We start from the raw sequence: 25,490 nt of genomic DNA on the forward strand, positions 1-25,490 counted from the left end.
GACATGAGGAGACATCCTGTTGTAATTCTCTGGGCGGCATTCTGATATGTTTGAATATGTTTCAGTCCCGTTGCACTTATATTCGCTGTTCACTCCGCGCAGCATAGCTTATCACAATCCGAACTATCGCATGGACAACAAGGTTTCTTTATCTGCACCCACATGGACCTTGTTCCTACATCTCAGTTTGTCGCAGATACCTGTGGCGACGTGAATGTTTGAATTTTTTTTCATCGCGTTGCAAAGCCTACCACAGACTGACCTATAGCGTTATATGTGGTTGTTGTTGTTGTTGTAACAGTGTTTTTGTTATGTTTATTTGTTCGTTCCTCTGTTCAATTTGGCTCTGGGTCTATCTCCAGTTCCAGAAAAGTGGCTGCTTCGATGGGATGTAGCCACAGATCCACTGGAGTTAGATGGGAAGGTTTGGCGGGGCAGTTAAAAAGGTGTTGTGGGTCGTGCAGGCCCATGCCGCATACTGGGCATATGTCTTGCACGGCGCGATCGATTTCCGCCCAATACGAATTTAGGCGACTGCAAAATCCCGAGCGTAGTTGAGCCAAAACTACTCTGGTTTGTCGTGGCAGCTGACGCTCCTCAGCTGCGATAGATGGAGGATGTACTCCGAGTACTTTATTCACACTATAATTGCTTAAGGCCTTGGCAACTGCGTCCGTGTGAATGCTATTCAATCTTGCTTGATATGCTTGTTGATCTAGGGGTTCTCTCCTGTATCGTTGGACCTCTCCCTTTAGAGCATGGATATCCTTCCTGATCTCCCTGAATGGGCCGGGCCTACCCACAAGATGGTGATTGGGATGGCTCACACGATAACATCCAAGCAGGTACTGCAACGAAAGCATCTCATTGTGTTGCTTTACAGGAAGAATGTTTGCCTCCTCATGTAGATGGTCCACTGAAGACTTGAGGAGGCACCCTGTCGCTGTTCTCAGGGCGGCATTCTGGCAAGTTTGAATCTTTTTCCAGTTCGAATCACACAATCTCGGGGACCAGACTGGAGCCGCATAGCTTACCACAGACCGACCTATCGCGTTATACGTGGCCAACAAGGTTTCTTTATCTGCACCCCATCCGCATACGTCACGATCTCAATGCCGTCTGGAGGAGGTGGAATACAGGAAAGGGAGAGGTTAAACAGTTCCGGAGATATCACCCCACCTTGGGGAACTCCCTGTTTCACTCTACGGGGTTTGGACTTCTTATTCCTGAATTCCACGTACGACTGGCGTCCACACATATAGTTGACTATCCAACGTTTCAAGCTTGGCCGGAGGGTTGTCTGCTCGATGTCCTCAAACAGCGTGGAGTGCCCGACTGTATCAAAGGCTTTTGATAAGTCAAGCGCCACCATCACTGTTCTATCGCACGGCCGTCTCTGGTTGGGTCCTTTACAGATATATGTGGTAATGGCGTGCAGCGCTGTTGTCGTGCTGTGCTGCTTACGGAATCCATGTTGATGATCGGCAACTTGATAGCTATTTTTGATACTGGGGAGGAGCAAGGCCTCAAGTGTCTTTGCTACGGGCGACAAAAGCGAAATCGGTGAAACTCCCTGCTTTACTCTACGGGGCTTGGACTTCTTGTTCCTGAATTCCACGTAGATTGAAGTCCACAAATATAATTGATGTCCTCGATGTCCTCAAACAGTGTTGTTGAGTGCTTGACAGAGTCAAATGCTTTTGACAAGTCAAGCGACACCATCACTATTCTATCTGGTTGATGATCGGCAACTTGATAGCTATTTCTAACGCTGTGGAGGATAAAGACTCAAGGGTCTTTGCTACGGCGATAAATCAGTCTGTTTGGTTCACATTTGTTGGCGTCCTTGCCTTGTTTCAGTAGCGGGGCCAACCTGGCTATTTATTTCTTTCATAAAATGCAATTTTAAGCCCTAGGGCAGATTAATAATAAATTGCAAATCGAACTACTCAAGACTTCGAAACGATATTTGTGGCAGGTTGAGAACTTTCATAAAATACTCAACTCCGTGCTTATACAGCTGTTTCAGCATTACCATGGAGATACCGCCAGAGCCTAACGTTTTCGATGATTTAACATTCCCAATGACATTCGCAACATCATCCACTGTTTATAGTGATGGTTCATCCTCGACAGGAAGAGATTTAATGGGACTTAGTAGTCTTCACTTTGCCCTGTCAGTCAGTGTAACGTCGCCAACCGTGAATGAGGTCCTATCTTCCCTTTTCCCAGGGTTCGAAGCTGACTTAGACGTTGCCCAAAATTCATTTATTCCGCCTCCAATGTTGCAACTCTTCAGATGATTTAACCACTTGGCCATTTGCTAGTCCTAACCGCTTCTGATGGGAAATTCGACTTCACTTTGGGCATTCGATCAGCAGGTATATAACGAGCGGCTGCAGCTGTGATGTTTTCTCTGAACAACCTTTCTGCTACCCAAACATAGGAAGTGTTGAGCATGATTTATGAAAGTGCAACGTTCAGTGGTGGTGACGAAGTCGGACAGTCGTATGATGGAGACGATTATAAGGAGATATCGTCTGAATCTTGAGATATGACAAGTTACATTATGGTTATGTCTGGCGAGCTATGGCGTTTTCTGGTAGGAGCGTCCTAATTGGCCGGGCAAATCATAAAGTTTTAAATATGCTCAACCAACGCTATACCCTCTGGTCATTACCTAGTCCCAAATGCCACAATTCATGATGAGCATTAAAGTCCCCTATGACCAGTTGGGTGCCACCGTGGTGCAATGGTATGCACACCCGCCTTACACGCTGAAGATCGTGGGTTCGATTTCACGGCTACGCAACATCAAATTTTCAAAGGTGGCAAAATACCCCTCAGTAATGTTGGCGACATTTCCTGAGTATTTCAGCCATGTAAAAACTTCTCTACAAGTGGTGTCTTAGAACACGCCGTTCGGACTCAGCGATAAACTGTAGGTCCCATATCATTGAGCTGTTATGAATCGGGGTGTACTCATTGATATGAGAGATGTTTGCCTTGTCCTTTCGGGGATGTTTGTGGAACAATTATTATTGGAGTGATTACCACAGATTGATGGATGGAGGGCCATGAACAATGAACTGTTAAAATTTTTTCATCGATTGGAAAAAAATTTGGCCTGTATAGCGAATTCCTGAAAATCGATAGGGTCATTATTGATTTTAGAGAATTTTCATGAAAATGCACCTTTGGTACCACACAAATTACTATGGAAACAGAGATCGTTAGGTGGGCACGGACGGGATAACGTTAACCATAAAATTTCATATATAAGGTTTTTGAATCAAATGGGAACAATTTAGATAGGAGTTTTTTTTTTGGGGTCAGTCTAGACACCATGAGTAGTGGTTCGAGCGCTCACTTAGAATGTCGTAATATTTCTGCGATAATAAAATTTCGGTGCTTATCGGTCCACTCCTTCCGGTGCCTCGCTCACATAATTTCAAAAATATTCGGTAAAATGGTGCGAGCGTTATCTTTTGACCGGACATACCGATTTTGTCCACACTTTATACAAACTTAGTTTAAGTTCGAAAATGGCCATATCGGTACACTACTTGTGTTACCTGCCAAAAGTTCAACATTATAGTTAAGTGAAGCTTAAGGTCTGTTAGAAGATTCTTAAGAAATTATTACACCTTGTGGTCCTATTTACGGAGATTTTATGTTTTTCGCAAGCAAGTCCATGCTTTTCCTGACATTATGATTCAAGAGCTCTAAATTATAAGTTGATATGATAGATATGAATCCCAAAATAAGATCCACTTCCAAATGTATTTTTTTGTCGGCAAGTTCATACGTCTAAAAAGGGACACAAAATCTGAAAACGTCCTAAATACATAATTATTTTGGAAAAGGATTTTGGTTGCGTAGCCTGTATTCGATACTATATTGTCCATAGATGAAGGTTTCAATTCACACACGCGGAGGGTATATCTCTGTCGGCAAGTCGACTGGTACTTTTTAATTACTTGTTTTTACTTTTGTTGTTATTCATTTTTCCCATAGGAAATAAGAAATCGTTGATTCAATTTTATAGATTTGTGTAAATAATTTTCCTTTTCCCCTTTTTCTCCTTACAGTTACTATTTCCACAAAATCCAGAAGAAATTATAAATGTCCCCGCTATGTGCTCCCAATATATAGTCTTGGGCATTTGTGAAGACTGGAAGAAATCACAATTGGATGAATTGACACGAATGATTTCTCATCATACGGTAGAGGTTTCCATTATAAAAGAAGTAAGTAGCTTTCAAAGACAACCATCCATATTTGGAGACAATTATTGGTCTAAAACAGGAGTTAATGTTTGTTTTCTCTTCTTCCTCCCTCGCTCTCTGTCTCTTCTTTCTGCAGTTTAATCAATTTAAATTCATAACAATGAAATGGAAAGAATTCAACATTGCTGAATTTCTTATTCATCAAAAGACAATGGGTGCACCCATTGCCAACGATTTGTTGTTTGAGAACTTTTCGAAAATTCTTAAGCAACAACAACAAAAACAGCAGCAACAAGCTGCCGCCCTCAATAATAATAATATGCCAACATTAAATATGAATAATCAAAAGAATATTAACAACAACAATAATAACAATTACTACAACAAAAATTATCAACAACAGCAGCAACAACAACAACAAAAGCCAACATCAGTAGCACCAACACCACATCATCCGCCACAGCAACAACAATCATCAATTATAAATTCCAATAATAATATGATGCCTGCAGCAGCAGGTGTTGGCCATCCCCAACAGATGTTGGCTGGTAGAAGTTCTCTTTCAGCTCGCCTCCAACAGCTACAACATCCACATCTGCAACAACAACAGCAACACATGCATATGGCTGCAGTCCAACATGGAAATATGCGAAATATTATAATGGTGAGTAGTATTGAGAGAAAGAAAGCAGTTTACCACTTCCTTGAGATATTTTTTCCGCCAACATTTCTTTGGTTTTATTTGAATTGTTTGTTTTCGGGTTTCCCTTTGTTTGTTGTGGTCCATGTCAAATTTGTACTTTCTAAACACAGTTGCATTACAAATTGCAGTTGCATCTTGTTGTAATAAATTATGGTTTCCGGAATTAATGAGCGATGAAGGCAGATGCACCTTGCATAGTTTGGCGTTTGTTTATGTTGGAAATATTAGACAGACAAATGTAGTTTTTTTTTTAAGTTAAATGATTAAAAGATATGGGATTTGTCAAAACTAGGTTAAGATTTTTGTTGCTGGAAGTATGAAAAATATTTACAGATACTACCGATGTGCAATGGCATGGCACGCCCGCCTCGATTCTCAGCATAGACAACATCAGATTTTCAACAATGGAAAGAATACCCCTCAACTTATTTTACCCGTTAATTGTCTTGCCAAAAAAGGAATCCTAGTTTCAACTTTCCGTCCAGGAGCATATTGACGACCTAAGGTTTGGTTAAGTTCCAGCATGCACGGTCACAGGAACAACATCTGTACACCCGACTTCATCACCTCTGAACGCCGCACATTCAATCCTTCTGATGTTCGGGTAGCGGAAAGGACGTTCCGAGACATCATCACTGCTGCAGCCGCTCGCCATATTCCTGCTGGTCGAATACCCGAAGTAAGACCAAACTTTCCAGCAGAGGCGACGTGATTAGCAAATGAGCGTGATGAGCTTCGTCGTGCCAACCCCAATGACCCCAGAGTCAATCGACAGTTTGTCGAGCACCCCGCGAGTGACAGGGCGAAGAGAAGAGTTTACGTCGCATCAGATCTTTTCCTGCCGAGGATGAACCACCACAATTTACAATGGATGATGTTGCCAATGCCATCAGAAACGCTAAATGATCCAAAGCGTTGGACCCTGATGGAATCTCCATGGTAATGCTGAAGCAGCTGGATGAGCCGGGAGTGAAGTGTTTCACTAAAGTTCTCAACTTGTCGCTAGCCACCCTCGTTGTTCCCGAAGTCTGGAAAATGAGCAGGGTGGTCCCACAACGGAAGCCGGGCAAGGATGCCAGCAAAAGTGAATCGTACAGGCCGATTTCGCTTTTGTCGCCCGTAGCAAAGACCCTTGAGGCCTTACTTACTTACTCCTCTCCAGTATCAGAAATAGCTATCAAGTTGCCGATCATCAGAATGGATTCCGTAAGCAGCACAGCACGACAACAGCGCTGCACGCCATTACCGCATATATCTGTCAAGGACTTAACCAGAGACGACCGTGCGATAGAACAGTAATGGTGGCGCTTGACTTATCAAAAGCCTTTGATACAGTCAGGCAATCCGCACTGTTTGAGGACATTGAGCAGACAACCCTCCGGCCAAACTTGAAACGTTGGATAGTCAGCTATATGTGTGGACGCCAGTCGTACGTGGAATTCAGGAATAAGAAGTCCAAACCCCGTAGAGTGAAGCAGGGAGTTCCCCAAGGTGGGGTGATATCTTCCGAACTGTTTAACCTCTACCTTTTTCCATTCGAGGAATATGCGGATTTCCGCCACAAAATCTACAGCCATTCTGTTCACCACATGGATAGCGCAGTTTGGACGTGAGTTGAATGTCGTTGTCGACGGTAGCAGAAGGTAGCACAAACTGCCCTAAAATTTTAGGGGTCACATTCGACACTACCCAGCAAAATAAATTGGAAGCAGTGCAATGTATACTACTTCTATCACGGCATGTTTTGATGCAGTTCAAACGGAGTCATGAAAAAGGAACTCCATTCCTCACATTTTAACCGCTTTTGGATGCAATCCAAAGAATCACATCCATTTGCAGTTAAAATGCAGTGCCAAGGGTCAGTTAAAATTCAGTGCCAAAGGGTTAGTTAAAATGCAGTGCTATGGAGTGCATCTTTCAGTAGTCACGCATTTGTAAAAATCATGAGTGAAAATGCATAATTGGATGCACTTCCAGACTACTTGTACATATAATTTAACTGCATCTTTGGAGGCAAACATTTTGTTGGGTACATTTACGTCGTGCACACACGCCACAGCTACCTGCGACAAGCTGAAAAGTAGGAACAAGGTCCTCAAGTCCCTAGCCGGCAGCACTTGGGGTGCAGATAAAGAAACCTTGTTGACCGCATATAACGCGATAGGTCGGTCTGTGGTAAGCTATGCGGCTCCAGTCTGGTCCCCGAGATTATGTGATACGAATTGGAAAAAGATTCAAACTTGCCAGAATGGCGCCCTGAGAACAGCAACAGGGTGCCTCCTCAAATCTTCAGTGGACCATCTACATGAGGAGGCAAAGATTCTTCCAGTAAAGCAACACAATTAGATGCTTTCGTTGCAGTACCTGCTTGGATGTTACCGTGTGAGCCATCTCAATCAGCATCTTGTGGGTAGGGCCGACACATTCAGGCAGATCAGGAAGGATATCCATGCTCTAGAGGGAGACGTCCAACAATACAGGAGAGAACCCCTAGATCAACAAGCATATGAAGCAGATTTGAATAGAATTCACACGGACGAAGTTGCCAAGACCTTAAGCAATTATAGTGTGAATAAAGTACTCGGAGTACATCCCCCATCTATCGCAGCTGAGGAGCGTCAGCTGCCACGACATACCAGAGTAGTTTTGGCTCAACTACGCTCGGGATATTGCAGCCGCCTAAATTCTTATTGGGCTGAAATCGAGCGCGGCGTGCAAGACATCTGCCCAGTATGCGGCATGGGCCCGCACAACACAGAACACCTTTTCAACTGCCCCGCCAAACCTTCCCATCTAACTCCAATGGATCTGTGGCTACATCCCATCGAAGCAGCCATTTTTCTGGAACAGAGCCAGATTGAACAGAGGAACGAACATACAAACATAATAAAAAACACTGTTACAACAACAACAACAGGAACAACAGACACTCCACCTGGAGACCACTTCACCTTTGAAAGCATTTTCGCTTGGAGATTACAGCTGCAGATGCTGCCCTTAGTGTACTTGATGAGCCTGGAGGTTATCAGTCTCTTAGGGGTTGTTTTTCGAGCACCCCAGGAGAGACAGTACACAGAGTACAACGTCGCATCAGATATCTTCCTGCCGATGTCATCAGGTATGCTAAATCATCCAAAGCGTTGAGCCCTCACCTCAGTGTACCTATGTTTGTGTTTGTACAAGCGTTGAGCCCTGGTGGAATCTCCACGGTAATTCTGTTAAACAATGTGTCGGAGAATGTGTGAGAGATACTCGACTCTCTAAAGTGCTCAACCTGTCGCTAGCACCCGAAGTCTGGAAAAATGGCGATGGTCTCGGTACTGAAGGATGTCACCAAAAGTTAATCGTATATAGCAAAGACTCGCCCGTAGCAAAAACTCCTGAGGTTTTTCTTTTCCCCCACCGTCATAAATAGCTATTCAGTTGGCTATCATCAGCATGGGTTCCGTAAACAGCACAGCACTGCACGCACTCTCCATACATATTAGTCGAGTCAACCAGAGCAAGATGTGAGATAAAACAGTGAGGATGGAGCTCGACACATCGAAAGCCTTTGATACTGTGAAGAACTTCACGCTGTTATAGGATATTTGGCGGACTAACGATCAAGTTTGAAACGCTGGATAATGAATTGTATTTTTGGACGGCAGTCGTACTTGGAACTCAGAAACAAGAAGTCCAAGCCCCGTACAGTGAAACAAGGAGTTCCCAAAGCATTCCACCTTTGGAACTGTTTAACCTCTGGAACTTTTAACATCTAATTCTCCTATATTCCATCCCCGCATTGAGACCGTAACGGATGGGCATGAGTGTACGGTTTTGACGTCAGGTACCTTCCCTCATGTTATTTGTGAAAGGCTGAACTCGTATTTGACGGATCTTTCCACCTTTTTCCACGAGAGGAATATGCAAATATCCGCCACTAAATCTACGAGGCCACTCTGTTCACCACATGGACGGCAGAGTGACAACTGAGTTGAATGTCATGGTCGATGGTAGAGGAATTACACCAAAATTCTAGGGGTCACATTTGACAGCATGTTCATGTCATCCGTGCATGTCACAGCTATCTTCGAAAAACGGTCTGTGGCGCCAATGCGGCACCACTTTGGTCCGCGACTATAAAAGTACAACGCAATGGAAAAATATTCAATTTGAGTGTATATACACTTTGATACGATGAAAATGTGCCTCAGCGAAATAATGGTTTTAGACCCCAAGTATATTTGGACGAAATGTGTTTCAGACAATTTGGAGTCGATCTAGCCATGTCCGTCCGTCTGTCCTGCTGGCTGGATCGCACGATAACTCTCGAACGGATGAACCGATTTGGTTCAAATTTTGGCTTTCGTAATATTTTGCCCAAACTTAGTTTAAGTTCGAAGATGAGCTATTTCGGTCCACTCTTTCCGGTACCTCCCCCACAATAGTTCGAAAATGTTCGTAAAATTTGTGCGCACTATAACTCTTGAAGGGAACAACCGACCAATTTGGCCAATCTTTGTACATCGTGAAATTTCTAGCAGACTTAGATGAGGTTCCAATATGGACTCAATCGGTCCACTCCTTCGTGTACCTCCCACACAAAATTTCGGAAAAGTTCAGTTTAGGACCTGCTCTCGGATCGCTTTGATTTTTGTTGTAACAACTTGTATTCACTGTCCCCCATACGACGGTACAAGTTTCATCAGGGGTAAGTCTATACTTTCTGAGAAAATAGCCTGAAAGGTGAAAAAACCCTAAGACACCGTGTGTAGTGGTTGGAGCGCAAGATAAATCTCGAACCGATCTGCCAATTCGGTCCAAAATTTGGCCTTCGTAATATTTTGTCCAAACATTGTTTAAGTTCGAAGATAAACCATATCGGTCCACACCTTCAGGTACCTCCCCCAAAAAAGTTCAAAAATGTTAGGAAAAATTGTGCTCACGATAACTCTGGATGGGAGTGAGCGATTTGGTCCATACTTTACATATCCTAATATATTTACCAGATATAGATCAGGGTCGAATATGGACTATATTTGTTTTGTTCAGTCTTTCGGCTACCTCCCACACAAAATTTTGGATAGATTCACTTTAAGACCTGTTCTCGAATCACTTTGATTTTTGTTGACGCATCTTGCATTCTATGTTTCAATTACGACAGTAAACGTTTTTTCATGGGCAAGTCCATACTTCTTGAGAAAACAGCCCGAAAGTTAAAAAAAAAAAAACCCTATGGCACCATATGTAGTGGCTGTAGAGCTCGAACCGAATACTGCGTTCGTCTACACTTTGGATATCGTAATATTTCTTCGAATATTAGATGAAATTCGATGGTAGTGCTTATATGTCCACTGCTTCCGGTACCTCTCCCACAAATGTTTGAAAATGTTTGCTAAAATGATAAGCGCAATATCTCACAAACGTATCAACCGATTTGGTCCAAATTTTCGATTTCGAAATTTTTTGTCCAAGCTTAGTTTATGTTCAAATTTGGGACCTATCGGTCCAATACTTGGGGTACCACTCATACAAATGTTCAACACATTTTTGTAGTTGAGGGTCTGTTCGAGGATCCTTTGGACATTATTACTGAAGGTTTCCCTAGTGGCCCGATATTATGCTTTTTGTGAGCTAGTATGGTACAAAAGCCCTATCTATCGATATCCCCCGCAAATTTTTATACCCTCAGCCTTTAGGCTAAGGAGGGTATATACACTTTGATACGATGAAAATTTGCCTCATCGAAATAATGGTTTTAGACCCCAAGTATGTTTGGACGAAATGTGTTTCAGACAATTTGGAGTCGATCTAGCCATGTCCGTCCGTCTGTCTGTCTGTCCTGCTGGCTGGAGCGCACGATAACTCTCGAACAGATGAACCGATTCGGTTCAAATGTTGGCTTTCATAATATTTTGCCTAAGCTTAGTTTAAGTTCGAAGATGAGCTACATCGGTCCACTCCTTCCGGTACCTCCCCCACAAAAGTTCGAAAATGTTCGGAAAGTTTGTGCGCACGATAACTCTTGAAGGGAGTGACCGATTTGGTCCATACTTTGTATAGCGTAAACCTTCTACCAGAGTAATGTGAGGTTCTAATATGGTCTCAATAGGTTCACTCCTTCGGGTACCTCCCACACAAAATTTCGGAAAAGTTCAGTTTAGGGCCATCTCTCGAATCGCTTTGATTTTTGTTTTAGCAACTTGTATTCACTGCCCTCCATACAACGGTACAAGTTTCATTAGGGGCAAGTCCATACTTCCTGAGAAAATAGCATGAACGTTGCAAAAAAACCCTATGACACCGTGTGAGGTGGTTATAGCGCAAGATAACTCTCGAGCGGATATGCCGATTCGGTCCAAAATATGGCCTTAGTAATATTTTGTCCAAACATAGTTTAAGTTTGAAGATAAGCCATATCGGTCCACTCCTTCAGGTACCTCCCCCACAAAAGTTCAAAAATGTTCGGAAAATTTTTTCGTACGGAAACTCTTCAAGGGAGTGCCCGAATTGCTCTATACTTTACACATCCTAATATATCTACCAGATATAGATCAGGTTCAAATATGGACTATATTTGTCCACACCATTCGGTACCTCTCATACAAAATTTCGGATAAGTTCACTTTAAGACCTGCTATCGAATCACTTTGATTTTTGTTGAAGCAACTTGCATTCGCTGCTTCAATTACGATGGTAAAAGTTTTTTTTAGTGGCAAGTCCATACTTCATGAGCAAACAGCCCGAAGAGTGTAAAAACCCCCTATGGCACCATATGTTGTGGCTGGAGATCCACTTCCATAACGGTCAATGTCGATCCATTCCTTTTAGTATCTCCTCCGCAAAACTTTTCATATTTAATCCTAATAAACATTTTTGTCGGTTCAAACGCTCAACATTTTTAAAACCCCCTAAATAAATACATTTTGTGGGAAAAAATTGTTTCAATATACACAGGCTGATGGTATATTTCTGTCGGCAAAGCCGATTGATACTTTTTTACTTGTTTAGCTTTAATCCAATCCATATTTCTGTCGGTTCATACGCCCATACATTTTTTTTTTGAAAAAAAAAAAAGTATTTCAATCCACACAGGCTGAGGCAAAGCCGACCGATACTTTTTTACTTGTTAATATTAATTTTAATTTCCCATTGTTGTTGTAAAAAAATTGAATTTGGAAGAAGAAAAGTTCGATGAAAGAGAAGCCGCACCACAGCCGATATGTCAGAAGAGCTTCTACCAAAGACATACTGGTGGCTGTGTGGTCATTAAGCTAGATTCCAGCGAGAAACTAATTAAAACAGAATGCCGCCCTTAGAACTGCAACTGGGAGCCTTCTCATGTCTTCAGTTGATCATTTACATGAGCAGTCAAATATTCTTCTAGTACAGCAACACATTGGAGTACTCTCGTTGCAGTATTCGTTCGAGAGTTACCATGAGAGCCATCCTAATCACCATATGGTTGTGGACCCCATGTATGTCAGGAGATGAGTCTTGAAAGAGAGGTCCAACATTACAAGAGAGAACCCCTAGGTCAACAAGCCCTGATAGGCTTGATAGCAGGTTTAAAAAGCATTCACACACGGATGCTGTCGCAGATGGCATAAACAACTATGAGAGAACATTCCCCATCTATTACAGCTGAGGAACGTGAGTTGCCACAACAAACTGGAGTATTTTTGGCTAACTGCGGTCGGTATGGTGCAACCGACTGAATTGCTATAACGCAAGGATCAATGACACCGTGCAAAACATGTGATCTACACAACACGCTGCAACAAACCTACTTAACTATCTTTAGTAAATTTCTCATCGAGGCATCCACATTCCTAAAACTGGAGATAGACCCACGCAGAACCAGATTAAGCAGAAAAACGAAAGTACAGCATATCACATAAGCTTCGTTCGTTCCGCAAAAAATCCGTTATACTACCCGAAGAAAATCATAAGGATTGGGGGCAGTTATCTGGTTCTATTGCTGGTAAACTCTCTGAATTTTGGTCAGTTTAGTATCTGGAAAGAAACAAATTATTAATTTGATGTCACTCTCCTTTGCTCTGTCCCACAACATTAATAAAATTTGCAAGAGCAGGTTTGTCACTTGGAATTTTCAACATGGTTTGGATGAATTTTCTCTTGTAAGGTATTTGCAAGTATATGACCAAGAAAAGCCGTTTGAGTGCATCCGTTTTTTATGTGCTTCCGTTTTTTTTTTTAACTTTTTGTTTATATCTCTTTGATAATTATTAATTTTCCCTCATTCTTCTTCTAGTCCGGTCCTGTGCAGCCTCGTATGCCTCAGTCAATTGGTAACCTAAGATCAATGATGCAAGGTAACGTTTCTGTTTATCCTTTACTCCAAGATACATTTTTTTAAACGATCTCTTTGCCTACCTCTTTTTTAGGCATTCATTTACAAAATAATCGCATTCCCTATACCGGAATACATTATGCTCAACAACAACCGCCGCCACATCATCATCATACATTAGTCACTGCCGCAACACCAGGAGGAGCATACAATGGTCTGCCTGGTGTTATGCCAACCTCTGTGCCACAATTTAATGTTTATAATGCACGCTATCAAAGACCACCACCACCCGCAGCACATCTTCAGCAGCAACAACAGACCCTTAGTGCCATGAATAACGGTAGTAGTACCATGACTCCTTCTGCAGTGGCAACAACTGCCCTATCACCACCCCGACGTACCACTCCGGCCACATTTAAATCCAACAATTTGGTAGTGGGTCAAATTTACGATGTTAGTATTAGTTTTGTAGAGAATGGTCCCTTCCTGTTTTCCGTCCAATTGGTTACACATCAAGATGATCTAACCGATATGATGAATCGTATCGAAAAGGTGGAATTGAAACCGTTTAGCGATAAACCCATGTTGGGCACAGCTTGCATTGCACGCTACTCCGAAGATGGGCAGCTATATCGTGCTTTAATTACCGGCGTTCAACCAATGGCCTGTAAAGTTGCCTACATTGATTATGGTAATGCCGAAATGGTACACTTTAGAGATCTCTATGAAATACCAGAGGAGTTCTTAAAATACAAAGCATTTGCAATACGTTTCACTTTGTCGGGCCACAAGGAGCTGGAACCCATAGATGATAGTTTGAAGAAGGCCTTCAAAGATTTGGTCATTTACAAGAATTGTAAACTAAAGGTAATGCCTCTGGAAGGTCCACCTTTAGTTCAGTATTGTGAACTGTATATGCAGGAAAAGAATATTTTACACGTTCTAAGGCAGATACAGAAGACACGTTTGGTTTATGCCAAGGCAGAGCCTTTGCGTAACAATGATGTCGTGGAGATTCGTTACATTGATTCACCGAAAAATTTCTATGTCCAGAAGGTGGATAATATCCCGTCTTTTGAAAAGCTTATGGATGATATGTTTTTGTATTACAACAAAAATCAAAATGTACCCAATCATTTGGCCCTGGGTGCCCCTTGTATTGTGAAGTATGAAAATGAATGGTATCGTGCTGAGGTTATGAGAGCTGATTCCACAGCAATTATCGTACGCCACGTTGACTTTGGCTATGAACAAAAGGTAACAAAGAATCTCCTGAGTACCATTGCTGAGAAGCATCTTAAATTGCCACGTCAAGCTGTACAGTGTTGCTTGAAGGGTTTCGAGAACAATGAGCTGAGCAAAGATTTGGCCACAACACAATTTGAAATGTTGGCCGAGGAATCAAATCGTGAACGTAGATCATTTACCGTAAAAGTATTTCGTATACAGCCAGATGGTGTTAATTTGGTGAACCTCTGTACCAAGGATTTGAATGTTATGAAGAAGTTGTATAAATTATCGATGCCATTTGAACAATACCTAACCCTGGAGAAGGATGATTTCAATGTACACAAATCATTGGCAGCACAACAGGCTGAGAATGGTCATAAGACCCCCTCAATTGCTTCAGATGTAACCTCAGTACATTCCAGTAAGAAGGGGCAAATTTTGAATTCAACCACGGTCCATAGTGAGGAGTTGCGTATGCAAAATAAGCAAAAGCAACAACAGCAGCAAACACAACATGCTCAACAGCAGCAGCAGCAACTGCGCAATAATCAAAGCTTCCAGGGATCAGTTTCTGCCTCGGAATGGGATAAGAATAGCTCACATAGTTCTATGGCTGAAACCAGAGATTCCCGTTCAAGTTCCAGTGAATTTAAACAAAATCAACAGCAACAACAATCACAACAGCAAAATCAACGTAAACAATATTATAAAAATTACCCGAATCACAAACAACAGCAACAACAACAGTATCAACAGCATAGCTCCAATAATTCGGTGGCAAGTGACAAACGTAGCACCACCAGCAATTACAGTAACAACAAGATGATGTCATCCAATACTCCGCCAAGATTCCAAAATAAACAAAAGAATCAACAACAACAGCAGCAGCAACAACAACAAAAACAACAGAGACCACAAAATGCCCCCCAAGGATTCTCACAAAGTCAACTGAAACAACACACACAACAACAGCAACAGAAGCACCAACAACAACAACAACAGCAGCAGCAACAGAACAATAAATCATTTAACAGTGAAACATCGAAGAAATCCACAGATACTTCCAGTGAGACATCTAAGAAATCTCAAGATAATAATGCCGCTGCTGCTGCACCCAAACAAAAGGAGACTCCTGTTTATAACTTTGTGCCATTAAATAAGGCATTCCCTGTGAAGCCATTGGAAACACCTTGTCGCGAAGAAGTCATCATCTCATGGTGGATATCACCCCATCAATTCTATACACAATTGAAATCTCGTTCCGTAGAATTTGAACGTTTCATGAAAGAGATACATCAATTCTATAGCAAACTTCCGTTACAGCAACTGCAGTTGCGTGTCGGATCCTATGTAATGGCCCGTCAACGCAAGGACAATATTATCTATCGTGCCCGCATTTTGGCCTGTAATCAAATGTTGCGCAAATATAAAGTCCTCTTTGTTGATTTTGGCAATATGTACACGGTCACCTCAGAAGATATTTGGCCAGTGGAAAAGAAATTCTCCGATTTCCCCATTATGTCTTATCTGTGTGGTTTTGATGGCATTGTTTCGAACTATGATCATCTATACATTATTGATCGTATGGACAGGTATTTGCCTCAGGGTGTTACACTGCAATGTGAATATATTGAAAAGAGTACTCAAAACGATTTGTACTTTGTCAATGTTATGGTCAACAAGGTTTCCCTGAAGGAAACTTTGAAAAATGAAAAGCTTATTACATACATTTGTCCAGGTAATGTACAACAAATAAAGTTGAGATTTGTCTTTTTTAATAATTTAAATTTTGTTTCTTTTTTCATTTTTGTATTCTTGTAGAACTTCACTTGGATTTATTGGCTGGCCAACAAGTACGTGCCAAAATATCTTCCATTAAAGATATGCTTAACTTTAAAATTGAATTACCTTTCTACGGCTGTGATAATATCAAACACATTGAGGTATTGTGTTCCTATGATGATGTACGTTTTGTTAAATCCAATCAGGATGTTGCCAAAAAATTCAAGCAATTCTATGCTGGAAAATCTTGTGTTTTGAATGTTAAAGATGTCAACGATAACAAAGTGTGAGTATACTTTCTATTTCATTATTTGCTCTCGTGTGGTCTACTATAGGATGTCCGCAGGGGTTTTCTATAGAAATATGAGTCCTTTCTAGGGATATTCTGGAGGAGCTCCGGAAAGCTCTTATATAGAATAAAAGACCTCAATCGACGTCTTCTATAGAATAGAAGACCTCTGTAGGGGTCTTCTATAGAATGGAAGACATCTGTAGGGGTCTTCTATAGAATAGAAGACCTCCGTAGGAGCCTTCTATAGAATAGAAGACCTCTGTAGGAGTCTTCTATAGAATAGACGACCTCCGTAGGAGTCTTCTATAGAATAGACGACCTCCGTAGGAGTCTTCTATAGAATAGACGACCTCCGTAGGAATCTTCTATAGAATAGACGACCTCCGTAGGAGTCTTCTATAGAATAGACGTCCTCCGTAGGAGTCTTCTATAGAATAGAAGACCTCCGTAGGAGTCTTCTATAGAATAGAAGACCTCCGTAGGAGTCTTCTATAGAATAGAAGACCTCCGTAGGAGTCTTCTATAGAATAGAAGACCTCCGTAGGAGTCTTCTATAGAACCTTAGGAGTCTTCTGTAGAATAGAAGACCTCCTTAGGAGTCTTCTATAGAAACTTGTATAGGAATCTTCCATAGAATAGAAGACATCCGTAGGCGTCTTCAATAGAATAGAAGACATCCGTAGGCGTCTTCAATAGAATAGAAGACCTCTGAAGGAGTCTTCAATAGAATAGAAGACCTACATAGTAGTCTTCTATAGAATATTAGACCTCCTTAGAAGTCTTGTATAGAATATAGATTAGAAGACCTTCGTAAGAGACTTCTATAGAATATAGATTAGAAGACCTCCGTAAAAGACTTCTATAGAATAGAAGACCTCCGTAGGGGTCTTCTATAGAATAGAAGACCGCTGTAAGAGTCTTCTAAAGAATAGAAGACCTCCGTAGGAGTCTTCTATAGAATAGAAGACCTCCGTAGGAGTCTTCTATAGAATAGAAGACCTCCGTAGGAGTCTTCTATAGAATAGAAGACCTCCGTAGGAGTCTTCTATAGAATAGAAGACCTCCGTAGGAGTCTTCTATAGAATAGAAGACCTCCGTAGGAGTCTTCTATAGAATAGAAGACCTCCGTAGGAGTCTTCTATAGAATAGAAGACCCCCGTAGGAGTCTTCTATAGAATAGACGACCTAGAATAGAAGACCTCCGTAGGGGTCTTCTATAGAATAGACGACCTCCGTAGGAGTCTTCTATAGAATAGACGACCTCCGTAGGAGTCTTCTATAGAATAGACGACCTCCGTAGGAGTCTTCTATAGAATAGACGACCTCCGTAGGAATCTTCTATAGAATAGACGACCTCCGTAGGAGTCTTCTATAGAATAGACGACCTCCGTAGGAGTCTTCTATAGAATAGACGACCTCCGTAGGAGTCTTCTATAGAATAGACGACCTCCGTAGGAGTCTTCTATAGAATAGACGACCTCCGTAGGAGTCTTCTATAGAATAGACGACCTCCGTAGGAGTCTTCTATAGAATAGACGACCTCCGTAGGAGTCTTCTATAGAATAGAAGACCCCCGTAGGAGTCTTCTATAGAATAGAAGACCCCCGTAGGAGTCTTCTATAGAATAGAAGACCCCCGTAGGAGTCTTCTATAGAATAGAAGACCCCCGTAGGAGTCTTCTATAGAATAGAAGACCCCCGTAGGAGTCTTCTATAGAATAGAAGAATAGAAGACCTCCGTAGGAGTCTTCTATAGAATAGAAGAATAGACGACCTCCGTAGGAGTCTTCTATAGAATAGAAGACCGCCCTAGGAGTCTTCTATAGAATAGACGACCTCCGTAGGAGTCTTCTATAGAATAGACGACCTCCGTAGGAGTCTTCTATAGAATAGACGACCTCCGTAGGAGTCTTCTATAGAATAGACGACCTCCGTAGGAGTCTTCTATAGAATAGAAGACCTCCGTAGGAGTCTTCTATAGAATAGACGACCTCCGTAGGAATCTTCTATAGAATAGACGACCTTCGTAGGAGTCTTCCATAGAATAGAAGACATCCGTAGGAGTCTTCAATAGAATAGAAGACCTAAGTAGGAGTCTTGTATAGAATATAGATTAGAAGACCTCCGTAAGAGACTTCTAGAGAATATAGATTAGAAGACCTCCGTAAAAGACTTCTATAGAATAGATGACCTCCGTAAGATTCTTCTATAGAATATAAGACTGCTGTAAGAGTCTGCTAAAGAATAGAAGACCTCCGTAAAAGTCTTCTATAGAATAGAAGACCTCCGTAAGAGTCTTCTATAGAATAGAATACCTCCGTACAAGTCTTCTACAGATTAGAAGACCTCCGTAAAAGTCTTCTATAGAATAGAAGACCTCCGTAAGAGTCTTCTATAGAATAGAAGACCTACGTTTGAGTCTTTTATAGTATAGAAGACCTAGGTATGAGCCTTATTTAGTATAGAAGATCCCTACGGAGGTCTCCTATTCCATAGATGACACCTACGGAGGTCTCCTATATGTAAGGCAGGGGTCTTCTATATGTAAGGGAAATACAATACGCCCTTAGGATTCAACAGGTTGTAGATACCACCCAACCTAACACCACTTTTACTTGTCTGTTCGTTTTACTTTTTTTTAGCTAATATTTTTGTTTTTAATTCTTGTATTGTTTAACAGAATCCTTTTACGTCCCCTGCTTCCATTACTCAAAGAGGATATACCCTGGTACATTTGTACTGCACCGATTCTATTGGACACATTTAAGATACGTGTTGGATATGTATCGACACCATATCGCGTCTATGGACAAATTATTGCTACCGAAATGGAAATGGCCCAACTACTGGATGACATGTATAATCATTACGAAAATGAAGGTAAATCACTTGCCCTCCTCCCAATGAAAATTAAATCAACTAAATGAATATCCCTTCTTCGCCTTTTAGGTACTTTACTTCAATCTTTTGAAGCCGAAAAAGTATGCGCAGCCAAAGGCAGCGATGGCAATTGGTATCGTGGTCGTATTATAAGCAACAAATCTGCTGAAGGTCCCGTGGAAGTTCTTTACATTGATTACGGTAATACAGAAATGGTAGAAAAGAAAGACCTTAAGCAATTGGAAGAGAAATTCTATTTGCACAAGGATGCCTATGGTGTGGAAATAAATTTGCCACTGAAAACACTATCGGCAGAAACACAACAAAAACAAAAGGGTAAAAAATCTACTAATAATCAAGCCACTGCTAATGGCGCCACCAATGAATCTGATATAGTCGTGATCAACAAATTGACCAGCTTGACTTTGGATCAAGAAATCACTGTTAAATGTTTAGAAGTTAAAAATAATCATTTGATTGCTGAATTGGTAATGGCCGATGGCCGTAACATGATTGACATGTTGAAGGAACAGAAATTGATTAAGTCACGTGATTTGGACTTTATGCGGAAACTCTTGGAAAAAGAGAAACCAAATCAATTGGAGTACATTGAGTGTGTTGACTTGACAATAGAGGATGAAGATGAGGAGTCCACAACAAATGCAGCAGCGGCAGCAGCTGTAGTGGCAGTTGTGGGAGATAAAAACAAGAAGGCAAAGGTAGCTTCACCAAAGAAAAAGAAGACCAAGGAAACCACAGCGGAAAAGGATATGATGAAACCACATGAAATTAAAGTGGAAGATACAAAAGTGGCAGACAAAAAGGTCGAACCGGTTGCTCCAACCGCCGCCACCACTCAACAGCAAACAGCTAAACCTGAAGAAGTTAAAAAGCCAGCTGTACCCGAAAAATCAAATGAAACTGAGAAACCAACTACAGTTTCCGTTCCTGCCCCTGCTGCGGCCAAGGAAGTTACACCAGAACCTGAAAAACCAGTTACTCCCGAACCAGTGGTTAATCCATTTGCTGATTGGGAACATGCTGTCTTGGCCCACTGTGACAATCCCGCCCAATTCTTTATACATCCCATGGACAAAGTCAAGGATTTACAAAAGTTGCAAGAAAATCTACAAATTGTGGCCAGTTCCTTGCCACCTCTTATGCGCGTCATCAATGGTGCCTACTGCATTTCCATGTATTCAGTGGACAAACAATGGTATCGTGCCAAGATTCTTGATGCCGAATTAATGGTGCTGCAATTTATTGATTTTGGCAACACTGATTGTGTTACCGACACCACAGATCTCAAAGAAATGTTGGTCTTCCCTGATGTAGAACCTTTGTGCATACCTTGTGCTTTACCCATACGACCAAATGGTACATTGGATTGGCAAGATGCTGCCAATGGCATTTTCAATGATTCCTACAACAAAATTTTGGACTATGAATTCATTACCCACGGTGAGCAATTCAAAAAGAGTTATGTCAATTTGTATATTGAGGGTGTAAATGTTACGGAGAAACTTATTGAAAATGGCTATGCCAAACCATTGGAATTGGTTGAATCTGGTTTGAATTGTTATGTCTCACATGTCAATGGCATATCGGACTTCTATATACAATACGAGAAGGATTCCAAGGGCTTGGAATTGATTGAAATCTATTTGGCCGATAATGAGAAGTTAAAGAAATTGGAGAAGTTTGAAAAGAATAAAATTGTGGCTGCCGTCTTCCCCGATGATGAAATGTGGTATAGGGCAAAATTGGTAAGGCAGGTTCCCGATGGTTATGAGGTATTGTTCATCGACTATGGCAATACCAGCATTACCCCCGAGTGTAGGGAAATTTCCCAAGATATTGCTGAGTTGCCACCATTATCAAAGAAATGTGCATTGGAGGTACCCGAGAACTGCAAGGCCTGGTCTGATGCGGCTGAACAGAAGTTCATGGAAATTGTAGCCACTGGTGAGACCATATTTAGTGTTGAATTGCGTGAACCAGCCAAGGATCATGCTCTTGTACACCTGCTAATCGATGGCCAGAATATTAACAATGATCTGCAGGAACTTTGTGAAAAGAAACCCTTACCAGAAACCGGAGCAGACTTGATGAACACCAGTTTTAACAGCTCTTCTCTGCAAACTTCAGTGTGTGAAACTGAGTGCCTCCACGCATTTGTGTCACATGTCAATTCACCTTGTGATTTCTATGTACAGTTTACACGTGACACTGCCCAATTGGAGGAAATGACCAATGTGTTAAATTCCACCCACATGGAGGTATTGGAGAAACCAGCAAAGTTACAACTTTGTGCTGCTGTCTATCCAGAGGATAACTCTTTGTATAGGGCTCGTATTTTGGAAATAATGCCCGAAAAACAATATCGTGTTTTGTTCATTGATTTTGGCAACGAGGCAGTGACCAGTGAATTGAAGACATTGCCACAAGATTTGTTGGATATCAAGAGTTTGTCCATCCATTGCCAATTGGAAAACTATGCCAAATTTTTGCAATTTGGTTCAATTGCCACAGAGATTTTCAATAATTTGGTCAATCAATGGGAGGGTCAGGTACGTGTGGGAATTCTGAGTGAAGCTGAAGGCAATATTCCGGCTGTGGTAAAGGTCTTGGCCTTAAATGGCAATGAAAATCTATGTGATTTGTTGAACAAACAATTGGGCCTTGACCACAACACCCAGACAATGACTCAAGAAGCTGTTATGACTGAAGAAGAACTGCTAAAGGCAGCCAAGACATGTCTCATATCCCATGCCATTTCACCATCACACTTTTACATACAACTTAAATCAAACTCTGGTAAAATGGAGCAATTGACCAAATCTTTGAGTAACCACAAAGTCAAGACAGAATATGGCATTATAAAACAGGCCGAATTGAATATGGTTTGCATTGCTTTTGCCCCAGAAGATGATCGCTACTATCGAGGACGCATTGAAAAAATATTAGCCGATGACAAGGGTTACGAAGTATTCCTCTTGGACTTTGGCAATACCATAACCACTACAGAAATACGTGAAATGTCCGGAGAGTTGAGAGCCATACCATCAATGGCCTTGAAATGCCAATTGAATTGCATTCCCTCAAATGTTGGTGATTCAGTCTTGGAAGAACGCTTTGCCACACTCATTGAAAGTCATTTTGGTGATTACTATGACATTGAAGAAGATGTTGTGGATGAAGAAACCCGCCTACATACTGTCAAATTGCAAGTAAATTACAAAGACCTGGCTGAGGAATTACAAAAGGCTGTTGAAAGTGATGCTGCCGGCATTGAGGAGGCATTCTCGCCCTTACCCGAACTACATGACTGCAGTATTATACATGTCAACTCCCCCCAATCATTCTATGTCCAACTGACCAAAGATGTTTCGGCCTTGGAAAGTGTAACCGATGTTCTACTTGATGCCGAAACTAATTTCCCCGAGTTTACCGATATCAGTGTGGGAGCCTTATGTGCTGCCGAATTTCCCGAAGATGGTGCTTATTATAGAGCAGAAATTGTTGCCATATTTGAAGATAACAAATGTGAGGTACACTACATTGATTTTGGTAATAATTCCGTAACGGATAAATTGCGTAAATTACCGGAGAATTTGCTAAAATTGGAACGTTATAGTAAACATTGTTCCTTGGACTCTACATGTCCCCAAACTGCAGAGGTGCAACAACAATTTGCCCAATTTGTCGATGTACGTTTCTCTGAAACATTCCAATTGGAGTTTTTGAAATCCAGTGATAAACTTAATATTGTGAGATTATTCTGTCAGGAAAAGAATGTTGTCCAGGAATTGCAAAATTTATTGATGAATGGTGCTGGTGCAGGTGATGGCAACGATGCTAGCAGTGGCCTGGGTACATTGAGTAATGGTTTTGATGCCATCGAACAAGAAACGGCGGGAGAAAAGCAAAGTAATGGTGGTGAGGAACAATAAAACAAAAATTACAAGAAAATTAAATGAAAAATGCAAACTACAAGAAAGAACCAAAACAAAAGAAATTAGCCTGTTTCTTTAAAAAAAGCTTATAAAGCAAGGCTTTGCTGAAATTATGATACAAGGGGTACTAATGATCAAATGATGATACAAGGGATAGAAGTTGTAATTCCCTTTAAAAAGAAAAAACTGAAAAAATGAGAAATTTAATTTTCTCGAATAGTGAGTGGCTGATGTGGATGTTGATGTGTTTTCAACCGAAGTCTGTATTTTTAACCTATATGTGTGCTTACTTCCATGGCAATTTGTTGCTGCAACTCGAAGGATTTAATTCTTTATATAAATTAAGAAAATGATTTCTTACTACTACATGTGTACGAGTATGTGTGTGTAACATGGCCTCAATGAATGAATGAATCTAATAATTTATGAATAAATTTTTATTTATTGTTTTAAACAATATTAATAAAACAAAAATGTTGTATAATAATGAAAAATATTTTTTCTACCTGGAAAGAAATCGAAATTCGAAATGCATTTGAAAAATAATTTTTTAGGAAGATTTTTATTTTAGTTTCAAACAATATTCAAATAAAAAACCAAATCAATTTTGATAACAAAAAATGGTAAAAACGAAAATTCAATTTTTAATTTATTTAAACAAATTATAAACGAAAAATAACAAAGAAATTAACGATAAAGATTTTTGTTTCGTTATTTTTTTTTCAATTTTTCTAAACACCACAAATTTCATTTTAAGGAATTTTTAATTTTTTTATTTATTAAAAAAATTATAATAAATAAATTTCTTTTTATATTCGAAAATAAAAACCTTTTGTTATGGAAGAAATTGTTTTTTGAATTAAATCCTTAAAAGCGATATTGAAAAAAACTAAAATTTTTTTATATATTGCATTTGGTTTTTATTTTATTTTCAAACAATATTCAAATAAAAAACCAAATCAATTTATAAAAAAAATGGTAAAAACGAAAGTTCAATTTATAATTTATTTAAACAAATTATAATGATTTGTTAACGAAAAATAACAAAGAAATTAACGATAAAGATTTTTGTTTCGTTATTTATTTTTTTTTCAATTTTTCTAAACACCAAACATTTCATTTTAAGGAATTTTTAATTTTTTTTATTTATTAAAAAAATATAATAGAGAAATATAAATTTCTTTTTAAATTCGAAAATATAAACCTTTTGTTACGGAAGAAAATATTGATTTGAATTAAATCCTTAAAAGCGATATTTAAAAAAATTGGAATTTTCTTATATTGCATTTGGGGATTTTTTAGATTTATTAAAATGTTTATTAAATATATGTATATGTTTTCATATGATTTCTTTAAATTGATTTTTTATTATAAAATATAAAAATATTTTCTTTTTGAAATAATTACAAATATTAACGTAAAATTACAAATATTATTGTTTATTTTTCTTTTTTATTTTTTTCTTTTAGTAAAAAATTTATTTGAATTAAATAAATAAAAAACCAAAACAATTTTGAAAACAAATGGTAAAAATTAAATTTAATTTTTAATTTATATATACAAAATTATGATTTGATAACGAAAAATAACAGAAAAATGTACGATAAATATTGTTGTTTCGCTATTTTTTTTTTTTCAATTTTTCTAAACACCAAAAATTTCATTTTAAGGAATATTTATTTTTTTATTTATAAAAAAAATTATAATAAAGAAATATAAATTTCTTTTTAAATTCGAAAATAAATACCTTTTGTTACGGAAGAAAATATTTATTTGAATTAAATCCTTAAAAGCGATATTGAAAAATGGAAAAAATTAGAGTTTTTTTATATTGCATTTGGGGATTTTTTGGATTTATTAAAATGTTTATTAAATATATATGTTTTCTTATGATTTTTTTTAATTGATTTTTTTTAATTGATTTTTTAATATAAAATATAAAAAAAAATTCTTTTTGAAATAATTAAAAATATTAACGTAAAATTACAAATATTGTTTATTTTTCTTTTTTTAATTTTTTTAATAAAAAATTCTCATTTGAAAGTGTTTTATTAATTTTTTTTAATATAAATTGTTATAAAAAAATACAAATTTTTTTTAGTTCGAAAATTTTTTTTGTGGAG

General features: G+C 39.5%; 1 protein-coding gene across 2 annotated transcripts in view; it reads left to right on the forward strand.

Annotated features, from left to right (window-relative positions):
- Nucleotides 1-23,372, forward strand: part of tud (tudor domain containing protein) — a 66,479-nt gene extending 43,107 nt beyond the window's left edge. For both annotated transcript variants that reach the window (XM_073989166.1, XM_073989167.1), the window contains exons 4-10: nt 4,092-4,250; nt 4,366-4,893; nt 13,190-13,250; nt 13,323-16,196; nt 16,280-16,526; nt 19,212-19,411; nt 19,481-23,372. In XM_073989166.1, coding sequence (XP_073845267.1) covers nt 4,092-4,250; nt 4,366-4,893; nt 13,190-13,250; nt 13,323-16,196; nt 16,280-16,526; nt 19,212-19,411; nt 19,481-23,364 — 7,953 coding nt within the window. In that variant the 3' untranslated portion in view covers nt 23,365-23,372. The remainder of the gene's footprint in view (nt 1-4,091; nt 4,251-4,365; nt 4,894-13,189; nt 13,251-13,322; nt 16,197-16,279; nt 16,527-19,211; nt 19,412-19,480) is intronic.
- The last annotated feature ends 2,118 nt before the right edge of the window (nt 23,373-25,490 follow it).

This window comes from Musca autumnalis, unplaced genomic scaffold (genome assembly GCF_047663935.1).
Source record: "Musca autumnalis isolate F117 unplaced genomic scaffold, ASM4766393v1 scaffold_5, whole genome shotgun sequence".
Taxonomy (NCBI): domain Eukaryota; kingdom Metazoa; phylum Arthropoda; class Insecta; order Diptera; family Muscidae; genus Musca; species Musca autumnalis.